Source organism: Eptesicus fuscus, chromosome 25 (assembly GCF_027574615.1).
Source record: "Eptesicus fuscus isolate TK198812 chromosome 25, DD_ASM_mEF_20220401, whole genome shotgun sequence".
NCBI lineage: Eukaryota > Metazoa > Chordata > Mammalia > Chiroptera > Vespertilionidae > Eptesicus > Eptesicus fuscus.
This window is the reverse complement of record NC_072497.1, coordinates 2171192-2189916: the sequence shown is the minus strand read 5'-3', so window position 1 is coordinate 2189916 and position 18725 is coordinate 2171192. Positions and strand designations below refer to the sequence as shown.

At 55.3% G+C, this 18725-nt stretch overlaps 1 protein-coding gene across 1 annotated transcript in view; it reads left to right on the top strand.

Annotated features, from left to right (window-relative positions):
• ADAMTSL3 (ADAMTS like 3) overlaps positions 1-18725 on the top strand; it is a 140689-nt gene that overhangs the window by 100634 nt on the left and 21330 nt on the right. The window contains exons 19-23 of the mRNA XM_054713175.1: positions 4785-5074; positions 10158-10287; positions 11564-11756; positions 11848-12027; positions 14477-14630. Coding sequence (XP_054569150.1) covers positions 4785-5074; positions 10158-10287; positions 11564-11756; positions 11848-12027; positions 14477-14630 — 947 coding nt within the window. The remainder of the gene's footprint in view (positions 1-4784; positions 5075-10157; positions 10288-11563; positions 11757-11847; positions 12028-14476; positions 14631-18725) is intronic.

The window sequence follows — 18725 nt, the reverse complement described above, 5'->3', positions numbered from 1 at the left end:
ACCCGGGACCCTTGAGTCCGCAGGCCGACGCTCCATCCACTGAGCCAAACCGGTTTCGGCAGAATTCAGCATTTTTTTAAGCGTAAAAAATATCTAGGATGTCAACCCCTTCGGAAAATCCGACGTAGGAAGTTTTGAAGCTTGCCGTCAATACAGCAAGATAGCATGCAGATCAGATCACATCTAGATCAACATACGTGTAACTCCATCTGGGGGGGGGGGGCGAAAATCCGCATCAGTAACCGGCACACCTGGTGCAAGGCGGTGGCCCCGGAGCCGCCAAGCTGTGGGGCAGCGGGAAGAACATGGTGCATCCGAGTTTGGGGCCTGGAAGCGTCGCGTTGACTCCGTGGCCCTCGTCATCTTTTGTTGCTCCGTGTCTGGTTCATCAGGTTGATCTTAACCTCTGAAGCAGGGGTGGGGAGCGTCCGGCCCGCGGGCCATAGAAGGCCCTGGGAATCATAGGGGTGAGCTAGTTAAATGTTGGACCAAATAGAGCAGGCTCATTCTTTTTATGTTGTTTTTTTTTTTAATAAATTTTATTGATTTTTTACAGAGAGGAAGGGAGAGGGATAAAGAGTTAGAAACATCGATGAGAGAGAAACATGGATCAGCTGCCTCTTGCACACCTCCCACTGGGATGTGCCCGCAACCAAGGTACATGCCCTTGACCGGAATCAAACCCGGGACCCTTGAGTCCGCATGCCGACGCTCTATCCACTGAGCCAACCCGGTTTCGGCGAGCAGGCTCATTCTTAATGGATCATTTTGAATGCCCACCCCCCCCCCCCGAGCATCCTATCTAATAAAGAGGGAATATGCTAATTGGCCGTCACGCCCTCACAAAAGATGGCAGCATCCACAACCAATAAGAGGGAATATGCTAATTGACTCCCACGCCCTCAAAGATGGCGGCGCCCACAGCCACAAGATGGCGGCGCCCAGTCCCCTCAGCCCCCCCAGCTCCCCAGGGCCGGCCCGAGGCACAGGCAAGCCTCGGATGTCGGCTGCCCGGCCACCTGGGGCCAGCCCGAGGGACGACCAAATGACTGACCAGCAGGCTGCGTGAGGCAACCAGGCCAGCAGGGGGGCCGTGAGGGGCGACCAGGTTGGCTGGGGGGGCAATAAGAGGTGACCAGACCAGCAGGGGGTCAGTTGGAGGTGATTAGGCTGGCGGGGGGGGGCAGTGAGAGGTGACAGGTGACTAGGCCGGCAGTGGGGGGCAGTAAGGGGTGATCAGGGTGGCACACAGAGGCAATGAGGGGCAATCAGGCTGGCAGGGAGGGGCAGTTAGGAGTGACCAGGCAGGTAGGCAGGTGAGCAGTTAGGAGCCAGCGATCCAGGATTGTGACAGGGATGTCTGACTGCTAATGTAGACCCTGAGGGTTCCCAGATTGGAGAGGGTGCAGGCTGGGCTGAGGTAACACCCTCCATGCACAAATTTCATGCACTGGGCCTCTAGTCTACATATATAAAATCCTAAGCGACCGTTATAACCAGTCAACCAAATCACCAGTTGACCAGTTGCTATGACGTGCACTGACCACCAGGGGTCAGACACTTAGTGCAGGAGCTGCCCCTAGCGGTCAGTGCGCTCCCACAGCTCACAGGTGCAGGGAGCTCACAGGTAGAGGGAGCTGACAGGTGCAGGGAGCTGACAGGTTCAGGGAGCTGACAGGTGGAGGGAGCTCACAGGTGGAGGGAGCTCACAGGTGGAGGGAGCTCACAGGTGCAGGGAGTTCACAGGTGGAGGGAGCTCACAGGTGGAGGGAGCTCACAGGTGGAGGGAGCTCACAGGTGGAGGGAGCTCACAGGTGCAGGTAGTTCACAGGTGGAGGGAGCTCACAGCTGCAGGGAGTTCACAGGTGGAGGGAGCTCACAGCTGCAGGGAGTTCACAGGTGGAGGGAGCTCACAGGTGCATGGAGCTCACAGGTGCAGGGAACCCACAGGTGGAGGGAGCCCACAGGTGGAGGGAGCCCACAGGTGCAGGGAGCTCACAGGTGCAGGGAGCCCACAGGTGGAGGGAGCCCACAGGTGGAGGGAGCTCACAGGTGCAGGGAGCCCACAGGTGCAGGGAGCTCACAGGTGGAGGGAGCTCACAGGTGGAGGAAGCTCACAGGTGGAGGGAGCTCACAGGTGGAGGGAGCTCACAGGTGGAGGGAGCTCACAGGTGGAGGGAGCTCACAGGTGGAGGAAGCTCACAGGTGGAGGGAGCTCACAGGTGCAGGGAGCCCACAGGTGGAGGGAGCTCACAGGTGGAGGGAGCTCACAGGTGCAGGGAGCTCACAGGTGGAGGGAGCTCACAGGTGGAGGGAGCTCACAGGTGGAGGGAGCTCACAGGTGGAGGGAGCTCACAGGTGGAGGGAGCTCACAGGTGGAGGGAGCTCACAGGTGCAGGGAGCCCACAGGTGGAGGGAGCTCACAGGTGGAGGAAGCTCACAGGTGGAGGGAGCTCACAGGTGGACAAAGCCTGCAGGTGATGAGCCTGCAGGTGAGCGGAGTCCCCCCCCTCCCCCACTTATTTAGAACAGAGAGGCCCCGCTGCCCACCCTTGCCCCTCTGCCTCCCACCCTCACCCCTTCTCCTCTGTTTCCCCCCCCCCCCGCCCGTGTCCCCCCCCCCCCCCCCCACCTCCCTGTTTAAATCCCAGGCTTAGTCCCAGCCTGCTCCTGGCTGTGGAGTGTGAAGTTTATGGGACCCTCCTCCCCCTCTGACTGTGCATTCCCCCTGCTCTCCCTGCAAAACCGCAGGGCACTCAGCTTCCTGCCTCCCTTAATCAGGCTGTCCAAGTGCGGGGGCGGGGGGGGGGGGGGGGGGGGGGGGGGGCGGGGTGCTGCTGTTGACAAGGGAGGAGGAGCCGCTGGAGGCCGGTCTCCAGGCCCCAAGGAAAGCCAGCTGGAGCCGGAGCCGCTGGGGAAAATAAACATTTCTGAGTCTGTGGCTAACTGCGCCGGGCTCTGAACTGACACACCACACGGGCGAGGACGTTCAAGGGCTTTTATTTATTTATTTTTAATTAGGAAGATAAAAATGATCGCTTCTGAAGCTAAGCCAAGGAACGTGCAGTGTTGGCCTTCTTAGCTTTCAGCCGCGGGATGTGTGGGCCGTGCATAGGGCGCCTTCTTGTTTCATTCTTTTTAAAAACAATTATTAAAATATAATTTTATTGATGTCAGAGAGAAAGGGAGAGGGGGAGAGAGACAGAAACATCCATGATGAGAGAGAATCATGGATCGGCTGCCTCCTGCACGCCCCCCACTGGGGATCAAGCCACAACCCGGACATGTGCCCTGGAGGGGGGATCGAACCCGGGACCCTTCATTCCGCAGGCCTACGCTCTATCCACTGAGTCACACCGGCTCGGGCGCCTCATGGTTTTAAACGCTCCTCCCTGGAGTCCCAATGGTTTCTGAAATCAAAAAATATATATACTAGAGGCCCGGTGCACGAAATTCATGCACTGGGGCGGGTGTTATCCCTCAGCCCAGCCTGCACCCTCTCCAATCTGGGACCCCTCGCTGGATGTCTGGCCTGATTGCCCCCAACTGCCGTCCCCTGCTGGCCCAGTCAACCCTAACTGCCCTCTCCTGCCTGCCTGGTTGCCCCTAACTGCCCTCCCCTGCTGGCCCAGTCAACCCTAACTGCCCTCCTCTGCCAGCCTGGTCGCCCTCAACTACCCTCCCCTGTCGGCCTGGTACACCGCAACTGCCCTCCCCTGTATGCCTGGTCTCCCCCAACTGCCCTCCCCTGCTGGCCCGGTCACCCCCAACCGCCCTCCCCTGTGGCCTGGTCACCCCCAACCGCCCTCCCCTGCTGGCCCAGTCGCCCCCAACTGCCCTCCCTCCCCTCCTGGCCATTTTATGGCGGCCATCTTTGACCACATGGGGGTGGCCATCTTGTGTGAGGGCGTGAGGGTCAATTTGCATATTACCTCTTTATTATATAGAACTAGCGTTCCCGTTGCAGGAAAAATCCTGCAATAGGATTTCCTGCTGCACTCTACCCCGCCTCCCCTCCGCCCCCGGCCCCGCCCCGCCTTCTCCTCCAGCCCGCCTGCTTTTCCGTTCGCCCCTGGCCCCGCCTCCGCTCCGCCCTTGTCACCCGCCCCGCCTTCTCCGCCAGCCCGCCTGCTTTCCCTTCACCCCCGGCCCTGACTTCGCTCCTCCCTTCTCCTCCCCCCCCGCCTCCCGGCTTGCTTGCTTCTTAGAAGCTTTACTCCCTTCTGCAGCTCTTGGCTTCTTTCAACGCTGTCTTGATATGCAAATTAGCCGTCATCTTTGTTAGGGTAATTTGCATACGCGTCCTGATTGGCTGGTGGGCATGGCTTGGCTGGTGGGCGTGGTTTAGGTGTAGCAAAGGGCGGTCAATTTGCATATTTGTCTATTACTAGATTAGATTTTTTAACCGTTTTTTTTTTTTTATTGATTTCAGAGAGGAAGGGAGAGGTAGAGAGAGATAGAAATGTCCATGTTGAGAGAGAATCACCGATTGGCTGCCCTCTGCACACCCCCTTTTGGGGATCAAGCCCACAACCCGGGCATGTGCCCTTGACGAGAATCGAACCCGGGACCCTTCAGTCCGCAGGCTGACGCTCTATCCACTGAGCCAAGTCGGCCAGGGCAAAAAAATACATATTTTTTAAAAACCTGGAGCATTCCGCCCAGATTGGATGTCGTGGGAATGAAGCTGTTTTTCCCTCCACAGGATGCTCGTCCGCCGCCGCCCGCCCCCCGAGGGGCCTGCGGGTGACTGCTGTCCCCCCCCCCCCCCGTTTTCCCCGCAGGTTCATCCCGGAGCCCTGGTCCCCCTGCAGCGCCCCCTGCGGGCCGGGCGTGCAGGTGCGGGAGGTCAGGTGCCGCGTGCTGCTCACCTTCACGGAGACGGAGACGGAGCTGCCCCCGGAGGAGTGCGAGGGCCCCCCGCCGCCCGCCCGGCGGCCCTGCCTGCTGCGCGCCTGTGACCGCGGCCCCGCCGCCCTGGCCCCCGGCGCGGCCCTCCCCGCCAAGGACAGCGAGCTGACCTACCACTGGGAGTACGCTGGCTTCACCCCTTGCACGGTCACCTGCCTGGGAGGTACGGGGTCCCTTGCTTCAGGGACGTGATGTTCGTGGCTTAGAAACAGGGACGCTGGGCCCGGCGGGTGGGGGTCCATCCGTGAACCAGGGGGCTGCTGGTTCCATTCCCCGGGTTGCGGGCTCCATCCCGATTCTGATGTTCCTCTCTCTGCCTCTCCTTCCTCTCTGAAATCAATCTATAATAATAAAAAGGGTAATATGCTCATTAGACCGGACGTCCTTCCGGATGTCCTTCCGGACGTCCTTCCTGACGAAGCCGAGGCCAGGGGGTGGGAGGGAGCTAACCCGGTCCTGGGTCCCTGTGGGTGGCTGCGGGGGAAGCCAGCCAGGGTCCCGGGTGCCTGCCTGCTGCCAGAGGAGGGAAGCCCAGCTGGTAGCCGGGGGGAAGAAAGGCCACCTCTGGCACGAATTTTCGTGCATCGGGCCTCTAGTAAAAATATATATTTTTTAAAAAAGGCAATGGAAAGCTCCAGAATGAACGTGAAAGGCAACGGAATCCACAGATTATCCTGGAACGAGGAAAGGGGAGGAAGTAGGAAGCCGTGTTGCGGAGATCAGCCTTAAAGAGTCGGAGGGGCCCCCTAGCTGGTGTGGCTCAGTGGATAGAGCATCAGCCTGCAGACCGAAGGGTCCCGGGTTCGATTCCCAGTCACAGGCACAGGCCCAGGTTGCGGGCTCGATCCCCAGCAGGGGGCGAGCAGGAGGCAGCCGATCCCTGATTCCCTCTCATCATGGATGTTTCTCTCTCTCCCCCTCTCCCTTCCTCTCTGAAATCAATACAAATATATATATATTTTTAAAAATACGCCTTCCTGCGAATGGGAAAATGGGAACGATAACCGAATTGGTCCGAATTGGCCCACTCCAGCTCATCCTGGCTCCCGCCCCGTGGAGAGGCCTTCCCCACACGGTCCGTTCGAGATGGTGGTTCTGTTCCCTTCGCATCTTCCCTTCGGATCAGGGCAGGCCTCGCGCTGGCCTTTCTCCCAGCGTCTCTGGCTATAATCGGCCGCTTCCTCTCGGGCTCCGCGGATGCTGATGGGGCCCTCCATCCAGCCAAGTGGCTTTCAACAGCGGTTAATCTCCCCCAGCTGCCTCCTCGGCTGGTTCCGGAGAGAACTCGCCTGTGAAACTTGGCACGTGGACGCCGACAATGATGCTGTTTTTGGGGCGCTTACAAATCATGCTCATTTTTTTTGTTTGTTTTGTTACCCGGAGATCCCGGGAGTACCCACCCCAAATACTGAGTGACACGCAGAGAGAAAAATACATGCTAACCTTTCTTTAAAATACGTATGTATATATATACTTATTGATTTCAGAGAGGAAGGGAGAGAGAGAGAGAGGGAGATAGAAACATCAATGATGAGGGAGAATCATTGATTGGCTGCCCCGCACTGGGGATGAGCCTGCAACCCAGGCACGTGCCCTTGACCGGAATCGAACCCGGGACCCTTGAGTTCGCAGGCCGACGCTCTCTCCACTGAGCCACACTGGCCGGGGCCATTTTTAGTTTTTTTTTGAGGAAACTCCATACTGTTCCCTGCAGTGGCCGCACCAGTCTGCATTCCCAGCAGCCGTGCACGAGGGTTCCTTGTTCTCCGCCTCCTCGCCAGCACTTGGCGTGTGTTGCTTTGCTGATGCATTAAGCTTTTGTGTTCTTTGGAGTGACCTGCTTTAAGACAGGAAAGTTTGTCACGAGTGTTATAAAATGCCATCCAGAATGGCTCAGGCGAGCCCAGCCGACGTGGCTCAGTGGTTGAGCATCGACCTAGGAACCAGGAGGTCAGGGTTCGATTCCCGGTCAAGGGCACATGCCCGGGTTGCGGGCTCGATCCCCAGTGGGAGGCGTGCAGGAGGCAGCCGATCCATGATTCTCTCTCCTCATGGATGTCTCTCTCTCCCTCCCTCTCCCTTCCTCTCTGACATCAAGAAAAATATATGTTTTAAAAAACAAGTTTATGGATGATGCTTGGAGGAACCTAAAATTACAAAGAAGCAGGAAAGAGTTTAGCCCAGTGGTCGGCAGACTCATTCGTCCACAGAGCCAAATGCCAACAGGACGACGATTGAAATTCCTTTTGAGAGCCACATGTTTTATTTAATTTTTTTAATTTTTTTATTTTATTGATTTGTTATAGAGAGGAAGGGAGAGGGATAGAGAGTTAGAAACATCAATGAGAGAGAAACATCGATCAGCTGCCTCCTGCACACCCCCTACTGGGGATGTGCCCACAACCCAGGTACATGCCCTTGACCAGAATCGAACCCGGGACCCCTGAGTCCTCAGGCCGACGCTCTATCCACTGAGCCACACCGGTCAGGGCAAGAGAGAGAGAGCCACATGTTTTAAACTTAAACTATAGAGGTGGGTACGTGGTTATTCACTTAATGAGGGTACTCCTCAGCCGGCCTCTGCTAAAAACTCGAGGGGCCAAAGAGCCGCGTGTGGCTCGCGAGCCGCCGTTTGCCGACCACCGGTGTAGTCGAAACGACGAGGAGGCCCCACAGACGCCCATTGGATATATCCTCTGGCAGACGGCGCATTCTGTAAGATACGGTCCGGTGGTTGGATCGAAGCGTGGCATCCTGGAAGGAAACCCACAATCTTACAACATCACGGAACCCACATGCTTGCCTGAAACGGGATCCGTTTGCGTATTTCCACCAGCGCGGTCGGTTGCTGTTGCAATCTTCCTTTGCTTTTTTTTTGCTTTTTTTTTTGTCATCGAACGTTTGATTTATACTTTGTTCCGATCCGATTCCCTCGTCGAGGGGTAACGGTGGAGACGCGGGCTTCGGGGTCAGACACACCTGTCTGGCCGGAAGGGGATAAATGCCAGGAGGGTTTCTATTCGAACGGCCGTATTGTGTTTTGGAATCCTCCGAGGACGTGGGGGAGAGACTGCTGAGTTAGAAGGCAGGGAAGCAGACGTTTGGTTTCCAAGCTACCACTTCTTTGGTGTCTGAATATCTTCTCTAAATCTCTAAGTTTCCTTATTTATTTATTTTTTTTGGGGGGGGTGTGTTTTTTCAAAATACGTTTTTATAGCCCTGGCTGGTGTGGCTCAGTGGATAGAGCGTTGGCCTGCGGATGGAAAGGTCCCAGGTTTGAGTCCAGTCAAGGGCACATGCCAGGGTTGCAGATCCCCAGGTGGGGGCGTGCAGGAGGCAGCCGATCCGTGATTCTCTCTCATGGATGTTTCTCTCTCTCTCTCTCTCTCCCTTCCTTCTGAAATCAATAAAAAATATATATATATTTATATCTTTAAAAATATGTTTTTATTGATTTCAGAGAGGAAGGGAGAGGAGAGAGAGAGAAACATTCATGATGAGAGAGAATCATGGATCGGCTGCCTCCTGCACGCCCCACACTGGGGATGGAGCCCGCAACCCAGGCATGTGCCCTGACCGGGAATCGAACCCTGACCTCCTGGTTCCTAGGTTGATGCTCAACCACTGACCCACAGCGGCCAGGCGTGGTTTTTGTTTTTATTCTTGTTTTGTTTGTTTGTTAATATTTTCCCACTGATTTTTAGAGAGAGTGGAAGGGAGCGGGGGAGAGAGAGAGAGAGAGACAGAAACATGGATGTGAGAGAGACACGCACCCCAACCAGGGCCAGGGATCGAGCCTGCAACCGAGGTACGTGCCCTTGACCGGAATCAAACCCGGGACCCTTCGGTCCGAGGGCCAACGCTCTATCCACTGAGCCACACCAGCCAGGGCGTGTGCTTCCCGTGAAAGGAACACTGGGGATAATGACACTGCACTTTTGACCTCACAAGGTGACGGTGGCCTCCAATCATACATTTGAAAGCGCTTTCCCCTCGGGTGGTATAGCAAGTAGACATATGGCTGATTGTGGTGATAGTGAATGAGGAGGAGCTCAGACCACATGAGAGTTTTAAGGAAGGTTATACATCCAATTTAGCACATGTGCAGTGGTATGGAGAAAATGTTCATTTCAGAGAGGAAGGGAGAGAGAGGAGAGAGAGAGAGACAGAGAGACAGAGAGAGAGAGAAGCATCCATGATGAGAGAGAATCATGGATCAGCTGCCTCCTGCACGCCCCACACTGGGGATCGAGCCCGCAACCCAGGCATGTGCCCTGACCTGGAATCGAACCCTAACTGTCCCCCCTGCCGGCCTGATCACCCCTAACTGCCCACCACTGCTGGCCTGCTCACCCCCAACTGTCCCCCTGCCAGCCTGATCACCCGTAAATGCCCTCCCCTCCTGGCCTGATCGATCCTAACCACCTCTGCCTCGGCCCTGCCACCATGGCTTTGTCCGGAAGGACATCCGGAAGGTCTCCCGGTCTAATTAGCATATTGCCCTTTTATTAGTATAGATTTTTATTTATTTCAGAGAGGAAGGGAGAGGGAGAGAGAGAAACATGTTTGTCTGTCTGTCTCTCTCTCCCCCCTCTCCCTTCCTCTCTGAAATCAATTTAAAAAAATTTAAAAATCTTACCTTATAATAGACAAATATGCAAATTGACCGCACCTTCGCTACGCCCAAGCCACGCCCACCAACCAAGCCACGCCCATCAACCACGCCCACCAGGAAACCGTTGCAGGGAAGCTGGGGTGCAGCAGAGCCCAAGGCCCGGAAAGCCGCCCGAGGCTTTCCCGGCCTTGGGCGCCAGCGGGGTGTCGGCTCCGGGGTCGGCTCGCTCCTGCGATCGGGTCGCAGGGACGCTGGGACGCTGGGGTGCGGCGGAGCCCAAGGCCGGGAAAACCGCCCGAGGCTTTCCGGGCCTTGGGCGCCAGCGGGGTGCCTGCTCCGATCGCAGGAGCGAGCCGACCTGGGGGGTCAGCTCGCTCCTGCGATGGGGTAGCAGGGACGCTGGGTGCAGCCGAGCCCAAGGCCACCGCCCAGGGCCAAGCCGGGACCCTGAAAGAAGGTAGAAGGCGGTGGCCACAGCCAAGGCCTGGGTCCCCGGTGCCGGCAGAAAACTGGTGCAGGCAGCCAGGTGAATGAAGGTCTATTGCACGAATCTTTGTGCAAACGGGCTACTAGTATATATATAAAAGACTTAAAAAAATCATTTGCATTTTTGTCTCTGTCCACCCCCCAGGCCACCAAGAGGCCATCGCTGTGTGTCTACACACCCAGACCCGGCAGGCGGTCAACGACTCCCTGTGTGACACGGTGCACCGCCCTCCCGCCATGAGCCAGGCCTGTAACACGGAGCCCTGCCCGCCCAGGTACGTGCATCTCGCGCTCCCGGGACACGGGCCTGTGCATGGAGCCGTGTGGGTCCGCCCAAGGCTGGCCTGACCAGGCTGCTTCCGAGTTCTCCCTTCTCCGCTCAAGCTATGCTGCATCCAGATTCATTTTTTAAAAATATTTTTAAATGGATCTCAGAGAGGAAGGAAGAGGGAGAGAGAGAGAGAGAGAAAAACATCCATGAAGAGAGAGAATCATGGATCAGCTGCCTCCTGCACGCTCCACACTGGGGATCGAGCCCGCAACCTGGGCATGTGCCCTGACCAGGAATCGAACTGTGACCTCCTGGTTCATAGGTTTATGCTCAATCACTGAGCCACACCAGCTGGACACGTATTATTTTTTTTTAAATTAAATATATTTGTATTGATTTCAGAGAGCAAGGGAGAGGCAGAGAGAGAGAGAAACATCAGTGATGAGAGAGAATCATGGATCGGCTGCCTCCTGCACTCCCCACACTGGGGATGGAGCCCGCAACCTGGGCATGTGCCCTGACCAGGAATCAAACTGTAACCTCCTGGTTCCTAGGTTGATGCTCAACCACTGAGTCACACCAGCTGGGCCATTTCTTGCCTTAAAACCTCACCTTTGCCCTAGCTGGTTTGGCTCAGTGGACAGTCAGCCTTAGGACTGAAGGGTCCTGGGTTAGATTCCCAGTCAGGGCACATGCCCAGGTTGCGGGCTCGATCCCCTGTGTAGGGTGTGCAGGAGGCAGCCAATCCATGATTCTCTCTCATCACTGATGTTTCTCTCTCTCTCTCTCTGCCTCTTCCTTCCTCTCTGAAATCAATCTACACTAATAAAAGAGAAAGATGCAAATTGACCGTACCTTCACTACGCCCACCAGCCAATCGGGAGTGAGTATGCAAATCAACCCAACAAAGATGGTGGGTTAATTTGCATACACAGGCACTGAGCGGCCGGGGCCAGGGCGTTCCGCACCACCCCAGCCCTCCGGGCCCCTGGGCAGTGTGGGAAGGCGAAAAGGTGGCTCTGGTCCAGAGAGAAGGCGGTGCCGGCAGCCAGGGGAAGGAAGGCCCATTCTTGCATGAATCTTGTGCATCGGGCCTCTAGTACAAATATATTTAAAAAAAAATAAACCTCACCTTTTAGTATCTGAGCTGCCCCTATCGCCGGAGATGCTGTATTCCGGGTGTGAAGTCTGCAGGATCTGAGGACCTGAAATTGTCCCCCATGTCACGTTGCCCACGGTCTCCTGGGACCGTCCACCCTCCCACTCCTTTTCCGGCCCAGGTGGCACACGGGATCCTGGGGGCCCTGCTCGGCGACCTGCGGCGTGGGGATCCAGACGCGGGACGTGTACTGCCTGCACCCCGGGGAGACGCCCGCCCCGGCCGAGGAGTGCGGGGATGTCAGGCCCCACGCCCTGCAGGCCTGCAATCAGTTCGACTGCCCTCCCGGCTGGCACATTGAGGACTGGCAGCAGGTAGGCAGCCTGTACACCCCGCCCCCCCCCCCCCTGCCTGCCTGGCTCCTGGGGGTGAGCCCTGCCCTGACGCCCCTCCTCCGCCCCTCAGTGTCCCAGGACGTGCGGAGGGGGCACCCAGCACCGCAGGGTCACCTGCCGGCAGCTGCTGACCGACGGCAGCTTCCTGGGTCTCTCCGACGCGCTGTGCCAAGGCCCCAAGCCGTCGTCCCGTAAGTCCTGCGCCAGGACCGACTGCCCCCCGCACCTCTCCGTGGGCGACTGGTCCGAGGTGAGGGCCCTTCCTGGCTTCACAGGCCCTGCTTTGTTTCAGTAAAATACCAGAGGCCCAGTGCACGGATTCGTGCACCCGTGGGTCGCTCGGCCTGGCCGAAATCCGCTCTCCAACATCCCTTGAGGGGTCCCAGATGGTGAGAGGGTGCAGGCCAGGCCAAGGGACCCCACTGTTGCACCATCGGGGCCAGGGAAGGAGTGCAGGAGGGATCCAGGGTATGTCCGGCCCCTCTTACCCAGTCCCGATCGGCCAGACTCCAGCAGCAAGCTAACCTACCGGTCAGAGCATCTGCCCCCTGGTGGTCCGTGCATGTCATAGCGACTGGTCGAACGGTCGAACAGTCAAAGAGGCAATTAGCATAATAGGCTTTTATATATAGACTAGTGGCCCGGTGCATGAAATGTGTGCATGGCGGGGGGAGGTGTCCCTCAGCCCACCTTCACCCTCTCCAATCTGGGACTCCTTGGGGGATGTCCGGCTGCCAGTTTAGGCCCGATCCCATAGGATCAGGGACCGCTGGCTGCAGGGGAGGGCAGTTGGGGGTGCAATCCGGGACCGCGGGCCCCAAACCGCTCACCTGCCTGCCCGCCTGATCACCTCTAACCACTCTGCCTGCTCGCCCCCAACTGCCCCCCGCCAGCCTGATTACCCCCAAATGCCCTCCCCTCCTGGCCTGATCGCCCCTAACCACCTCTGCCTCGGCCTGCCACCATGGCTTTGCCCGGAAGGACATCCGGAAGGTCTCCCGGTCTAATTAGCATATTGCCCTTTTATTAGTATAGATTTTTATTTATTTCAGAGAGAGGGAGAGGGAGAGAGAAAGAGAAACATCCATGATGAGAGAGAATCATGGATCGGCTGCCTCCTGCACGCCCCACACTGGGGATCGAGCCCACAACCCGGGCATGTGCCCTGACCGGGAATTGAACCCACGACCCTTGGTCCTTGGGCTTATGTTCTAACCACTGAGCAGGACCAGCCAGGGCTCAGCCACTCTTTTAATTTAATGTCACTTTAATTTTTTTCCTAATGAAATTGCCAATATGACTGGTGTAAAATTTCTCATATAGGTCCTTAAAACTTTAAATGGCAGGTACATACAATGATTATCAAATATCAATTTTCACACATGACGGCCATTCAGTATTAATGATGTTTTATGTATAGCAGTTATGATGATTTAAAAAAAAAACTTTCCTTTTATATAGTTGTGTGTCTTTAGTTCTTACCATTTTTTGAAATATGTTTTTATTGATGTCAGAGAGGAAGGGAGAGAGGAGAGAGAGAGAGAGAGAGAGAAACATCAATGCTGAGAGAGAATCATGGATCGGCTGCCTCCTGCACAGCCCACACTGGGGATCGAGCCCGCAACCCGGGCATGTGCCCTGATCTGGAATGGAACCGTGACCTCCTGGTTCATGGGTGGACACACAACCACTGAGACGCACCGGCCGGGCAATTCTTGGTCATTTGAGTGTGTGTGTGTGTTGTGTATGTGTGTGTGTGTGTTTTAAAGCAGTCACCTTACTGTATAAACAAATAGCTTAAAAATAAATTAGACATCAATTACAAGGCAAAAGGACATAACCCAACAGCGAATTACAGGAAATTAATTACTATCTGGGAAAGAAAGAATGGAGGGAAAGGAGAAAGGGGGGAGGGGAGGAGAGAGGAGAAAAGACAGGGAAACTCTCCATGTCTTAAAAGATGATGGTGGCCCGGCCGACGTGGCTCAGTGGTTGAGCATCGACCTATGAACCAGGAGGTCATGGTTCGATTCTGGGTCAAGGGCACATGCCCGGGTTGCAGACTTGATCCCCAGTTGGGGGGTGTGAAGGAGGCAGCCGATCCATGATTCTCTCTCATCATTGATGTTTCTATCTTTTCTCCCTTCCTCTCTGAAATCAATATATATATCTATATATATATCTATATATATAATTTATATATAAATTCATGCACGGGTGAGGGGGGGTCCCTCAGCCCGGCCTGCACCCTCTCCAATCCAGGACCCCTTGGGGGATGTCCGACTGCCGGTTTAGGCCCGATCCCTGTGGGCAGTCAGACATCCCTCTCGCCATCTGGGACCACTGGCTCCTATCCACTCACCTGCCTGCCGGCCTGATCGCCCCTAACTGCTCTCCCCTGCTGTTCTGATCGCCCACAACTGCCTTCCCCTCCTGGCCTGATCACCCCTAACTGCCTCTGCCTCAGCCCCCGCCACCGTGGCTTTGTCCGGAAGATGTCCGGTCTAATTAGCATATTACCCTTTTATCAGTATAGATGTGTGTGTGTGTGTGTGTGTGTGTGTGTGTGTGTGTGTGTGTTTAAAGACGATGGCGCTAGGGAACCGCCACGAGTCGGCGCTCCCGTACCCAAAGTCCCCTCTGGCCCGGCCGCCTGCTGCGCAGGCTCCGTTCACGCTGCTGCCCCGTTCCCCCTGCAGTGCTCCGTCAGCTGTGGTGTTGGGACCCAGCGAAGGAAGCAGGTGTGTCAGAGGCTGACGGCCAAGGGCCGGCGGGTCCCCGTCAGCGCGGCCCTGTGCGGGGAGCTCCCGGGGCCCCCTCTGGCGCAGCCCTGCCGGATGCCGGCGTGCAGCAGTAAGTATGTGGACGTCCCGAGCGTCTTGTTCCAATGGCTTCATCATCCAAATAGCAACTGATTCTTATTCATCGGCTAGAGGCCCGGTGCACAAGATTCGTGCACTCCAGGGGGCGGGGGGTCCTTCAGCCCGGCCTGCGCCCTCTCACAGTCCAGGAGACCTCGGGGGATGTCCGACTGCCGGCTTAGGACATCCTTAGCACTGTCGCCGAGGTGGGAGAGGCTCCCGCCACCACCGCTGTGCTCGCCAGCTGTGAGCCCGGCTTCTGGCTGAGCGGAGCTCCTCCTGCGTTGAGCGTCTGCCCCCTGGTGGTCAGTGCATGTCATTTGCATATTACCCTTTTGTTATAGACTAGAGGCCCGGTGCACGAAATTCATGCACACGGGGGTGTCCCTCAGCCCAGCCTGCACCCTCTCCAATCTGGGACCCCTCGAGGGATGTCTGACTGCCCGTTTAGGCCCGATCCCGATAGGCACTCGGACATCCCTCTCACAATCCAGGACTGCTGGCTCCCAACTGCTGGCCTGCCTGCCTGCCTTCCTGATTGCCCCTAACCGCTTCTGCCTGCCAGCATGATCACCCCCTAACCACTCCCCTGCCAGCCTGATCACCCCCTAACCACTCCCCTGCCAGCCTGATTGCCCCTAACTGCCCTCCCCTGCAGGCATGCTCACCCCTAACTGCCCTCCCCTGCAGGCCTGGTTCCCCCCCAACTGCCCTTCCCTGCAGGCCTGGTCGCCCCCAACTTCCCTCCTCTGCCAGCCTGGTCACCCCTAACTTCCCTCCCCTGCAGGCTTCATTGCCCCCAGCTGCCCTCCCTTGCAGGCCTGGTCCCTCCCAACTGCCCTCCCCTTCTGGCCATCTTTGGTGGCCATCTTGTGTCCACATGGGGGCAGCCATATTGTGTGTTGGAGTGACGGTCAATTTGCATATTACTCTTTTATTAGATAGGATAGGATTTTTAGAGAGAGAGGAAGGGAGGGAGAGAGACAGGAGAGGGAAGGAGAGAGAGAAACATTGATTTGTTGTTTCACTTTAAAAAAATATACATTTTTATTGATTTCAGAGAGGAAGGGAGAGAGAGAGGGAGAAACATCCATGATGAGAGAGAATCATGGATCAGCTGCCTCCTGCACGCCCCACCCTGGGGATTGGAGCCCGCATCCCGGGCACGTGCCCTTGATCGGAATCAAACCCGGGACCCTTCAGTCCGCAGGCCGACGCTCTATCCACTGAGCCACACCGGCCAGGGCTATTGTTCCACTTCCTTATGCATTCATTGGTGGCTCCTTGTAGGTGCCCTGACCAGGAATCGAACCTACAACCTTGGTGTAGTAGTCCGGCGCTCTAACCACTGAGCTACCCAGCCAGGGCTCAACGGAGTATTTCTTTTTTTATTTTATTTTTATTGTCTAAAGTTTTACATATGTCTCCTTTTCCCCCAATTGACCCGCCCCCCCCTCAATGGAGATTTTCTAATCTGTAGGTCAAGTAAGCGCATCAGAAGTTAAAATTGCTGTAAGCAGCAAACAGTATCATGTTGAAGACCAAGATCAAGTTTTAAGAAAAGTCAGTTTTAAGGACTATCTGCCCACAGGATAAATGTCTTTTAGGTCTCTTAAAAAAAAAAAAAAAATACATATATATGTATATATGTGTATATATACATACATAAATATATATATTCACTTTAGAAAGGAAGGGAGAGGGGGAGAGAGATAGAAACATGAATGATGAGAGAGAATCAGGAATTAGCTGCCTCCTGCATACCCCCCACTGGGCATGTGTCCTGACAGGGAGTCACACTTCAACTTCCTGGTTCATAGGTCAATGCTCAACCCCCAAGCCACACAGGCCTGGCAATTAACTGTCATTTTAATACCGCTAGGGGGAAAAATATATGTACCTATATAAGCTTAAGTTCACCAACAACTTGCAAAACAAAGTAAGAAACACAAGACTAACCTTTAAAAAAGTCAGAGCATTGCTCCACCGATGTGGATCAGTGGATAGAGCGTCAGCCTGCTGACTGAAGGATCCCGGGTTCGATTCCTGGCCAAGGGCACATGCCCGGGTTGCGGGCTCGATCCCCAGTGGTGGGCGTAGAGAAGGCACCTGATCCATGATTCTCTCTCATCATTGATGTTTCTCTCTCTCTCCCCCTCTCCCTTCCTCTCTGAAATCAATTAAAATATATTTTTTAAAAAACTATTAGCACTGCTCTAACTGGTGTGGCTCCGTGGATAGAGCGTCGGCCTGCCAACTCAAGGGTCCTGGGTTCGATTCCGGTCAAGGGCATGTACCTTGGTTGTGGGCACATCCCCAGTAGGTTGAGTGTCGACCTAGGAACCAGGAGGTCAGGGTTCGGTTCCCGGTCAGGGCACATGCCTGGGTTCCGGGCTGGACCCCCAGTGTGGGGCATGCAGGAAGCAGAATTATCCAGGTTTTAATTCTCAGGTGGGTTTTTTTTTGTATTTTTGTTTGTTTGTTTGTTTTGTGTTTTATTGACTTCAGAGAGGAAGGGCGAGAGAGAAAGCGTGAGAAACACCAATGATGAGAGAGAATCATCGATCGGCTGCCTCCTGCACGCCCCCTACTGGGGATGGAGCCTGCAGCCCTAACTGGTTTAGCTCAGTGGATAGAGCGTCGGCCTGCGGACTGAAAGGTCCCGGGTTCGATTCTCTCATCATTGATGTTTCTCATTAATGTTTCTAACTCTCTCCCTCTCCCTTCCTCTCTGTAAAAAAAATCAGTAAAATGTATTCTCAAAAAAGAAACTAATAGCACTTATTAAGTGGAGTTCCTTTTGTGCATTAACTCGTTTATTTGGAGGCAGATATAATTCCTGTTTGGAGACGAGGAATCCAAGATTTAGAGACGGCCTGAGACCTGGCCAGCTCCCTACCTGCCAGTTGGCCCCCGGGCCCACTAGCCACAGTCTGTCTGTCTGATTGCTAAGCCCCTGTTCTTAGCCACCTCTCCCTGCTGACTTCATGGATGACATTAATGGGGTGGGGGGTTTTTTTTTGGGGGGGCGAGGGCGGCGGGCTGCCCCTGGGAATTCTTTGAGAACAAATTTTCGAAATCTTGAGCTTCCGAGGATTTGCGATCCCCAGACTCAACGGTGCCCCGGAGCCCTGGAATTCAGGCCCGTCTGTGGCGTCTGACGGGCCGTCGCGCTCCGAGCTGCATCAGACTGGTTTTTACGAACTGTGGGTGGTTTTGACGGGCCTGTGGCTAGACCACAGACGGCCCGAGAGGAGCGTGGAATGAAAGCCACGCCGGCAGCTCCCGCTAAAATAACAGAATAACAAGTGGGGAGGCGTCGCGGTTAGCAGGGCGTGCCATGTGGTCCGAGATGAAATCATACATGACTGTGGCGTGCGGCGGGGACACGAGGAAGATGGAAAAAAAAAAAGGTGGGGAAAAAAAAAAAAAAAGACAAAGACTAATATTTCTGCCCGGCCCATGTGGCTCGATGGATGAGGGTCGAACCCATGAACCGGCAGGTGATGGTTCGATTCCCGGTCAGGGCCCAGGCCTGGGTTGCAGGCTCCATCCCCAATAGGGGGCGTGCAGGAGGCAGTCGATCCGTGATTCTCTCTCATCATGGATGTTTCTCTCTCTCTCCCCCCTCTCCCTTCCTCTCTGAAATCAATATTTTTTAAAAGAATTTAAAAATTTTTAAAAAGAATAGTAAGCCCTAACCAGTTTAGCTCAGTGGATAGAGCGTCGGCCTGCAGACTGAAAGGTCCCGGGTTCGATTCCAGACAAGGGCATGTACCTTGGTTGCAGGCATATCCCCAGCAGGGTGTGTGCAGGAGGCAGCTGATCGATGTTTCTCTCCCATCGATGTCTCTATCCCTCACCCTTCCTCTCTGCAAAAAAAATCAATAAAAAACATATTTTAAAAAAAAGAATGGTAAATTTAAATTTAAAAAATCACCCAGCCCACCCGTGCCGTGATCTTTATCCCACGCCCAGGAACCCATCCTAATCGGTGCGTTGGCTTTTAAACATTTCCATGGAACCTCCTGCCTCCCACACCAGGGCTTTGTCAAATAACACGCTTTCACGCACTGCCGTGAAAGTT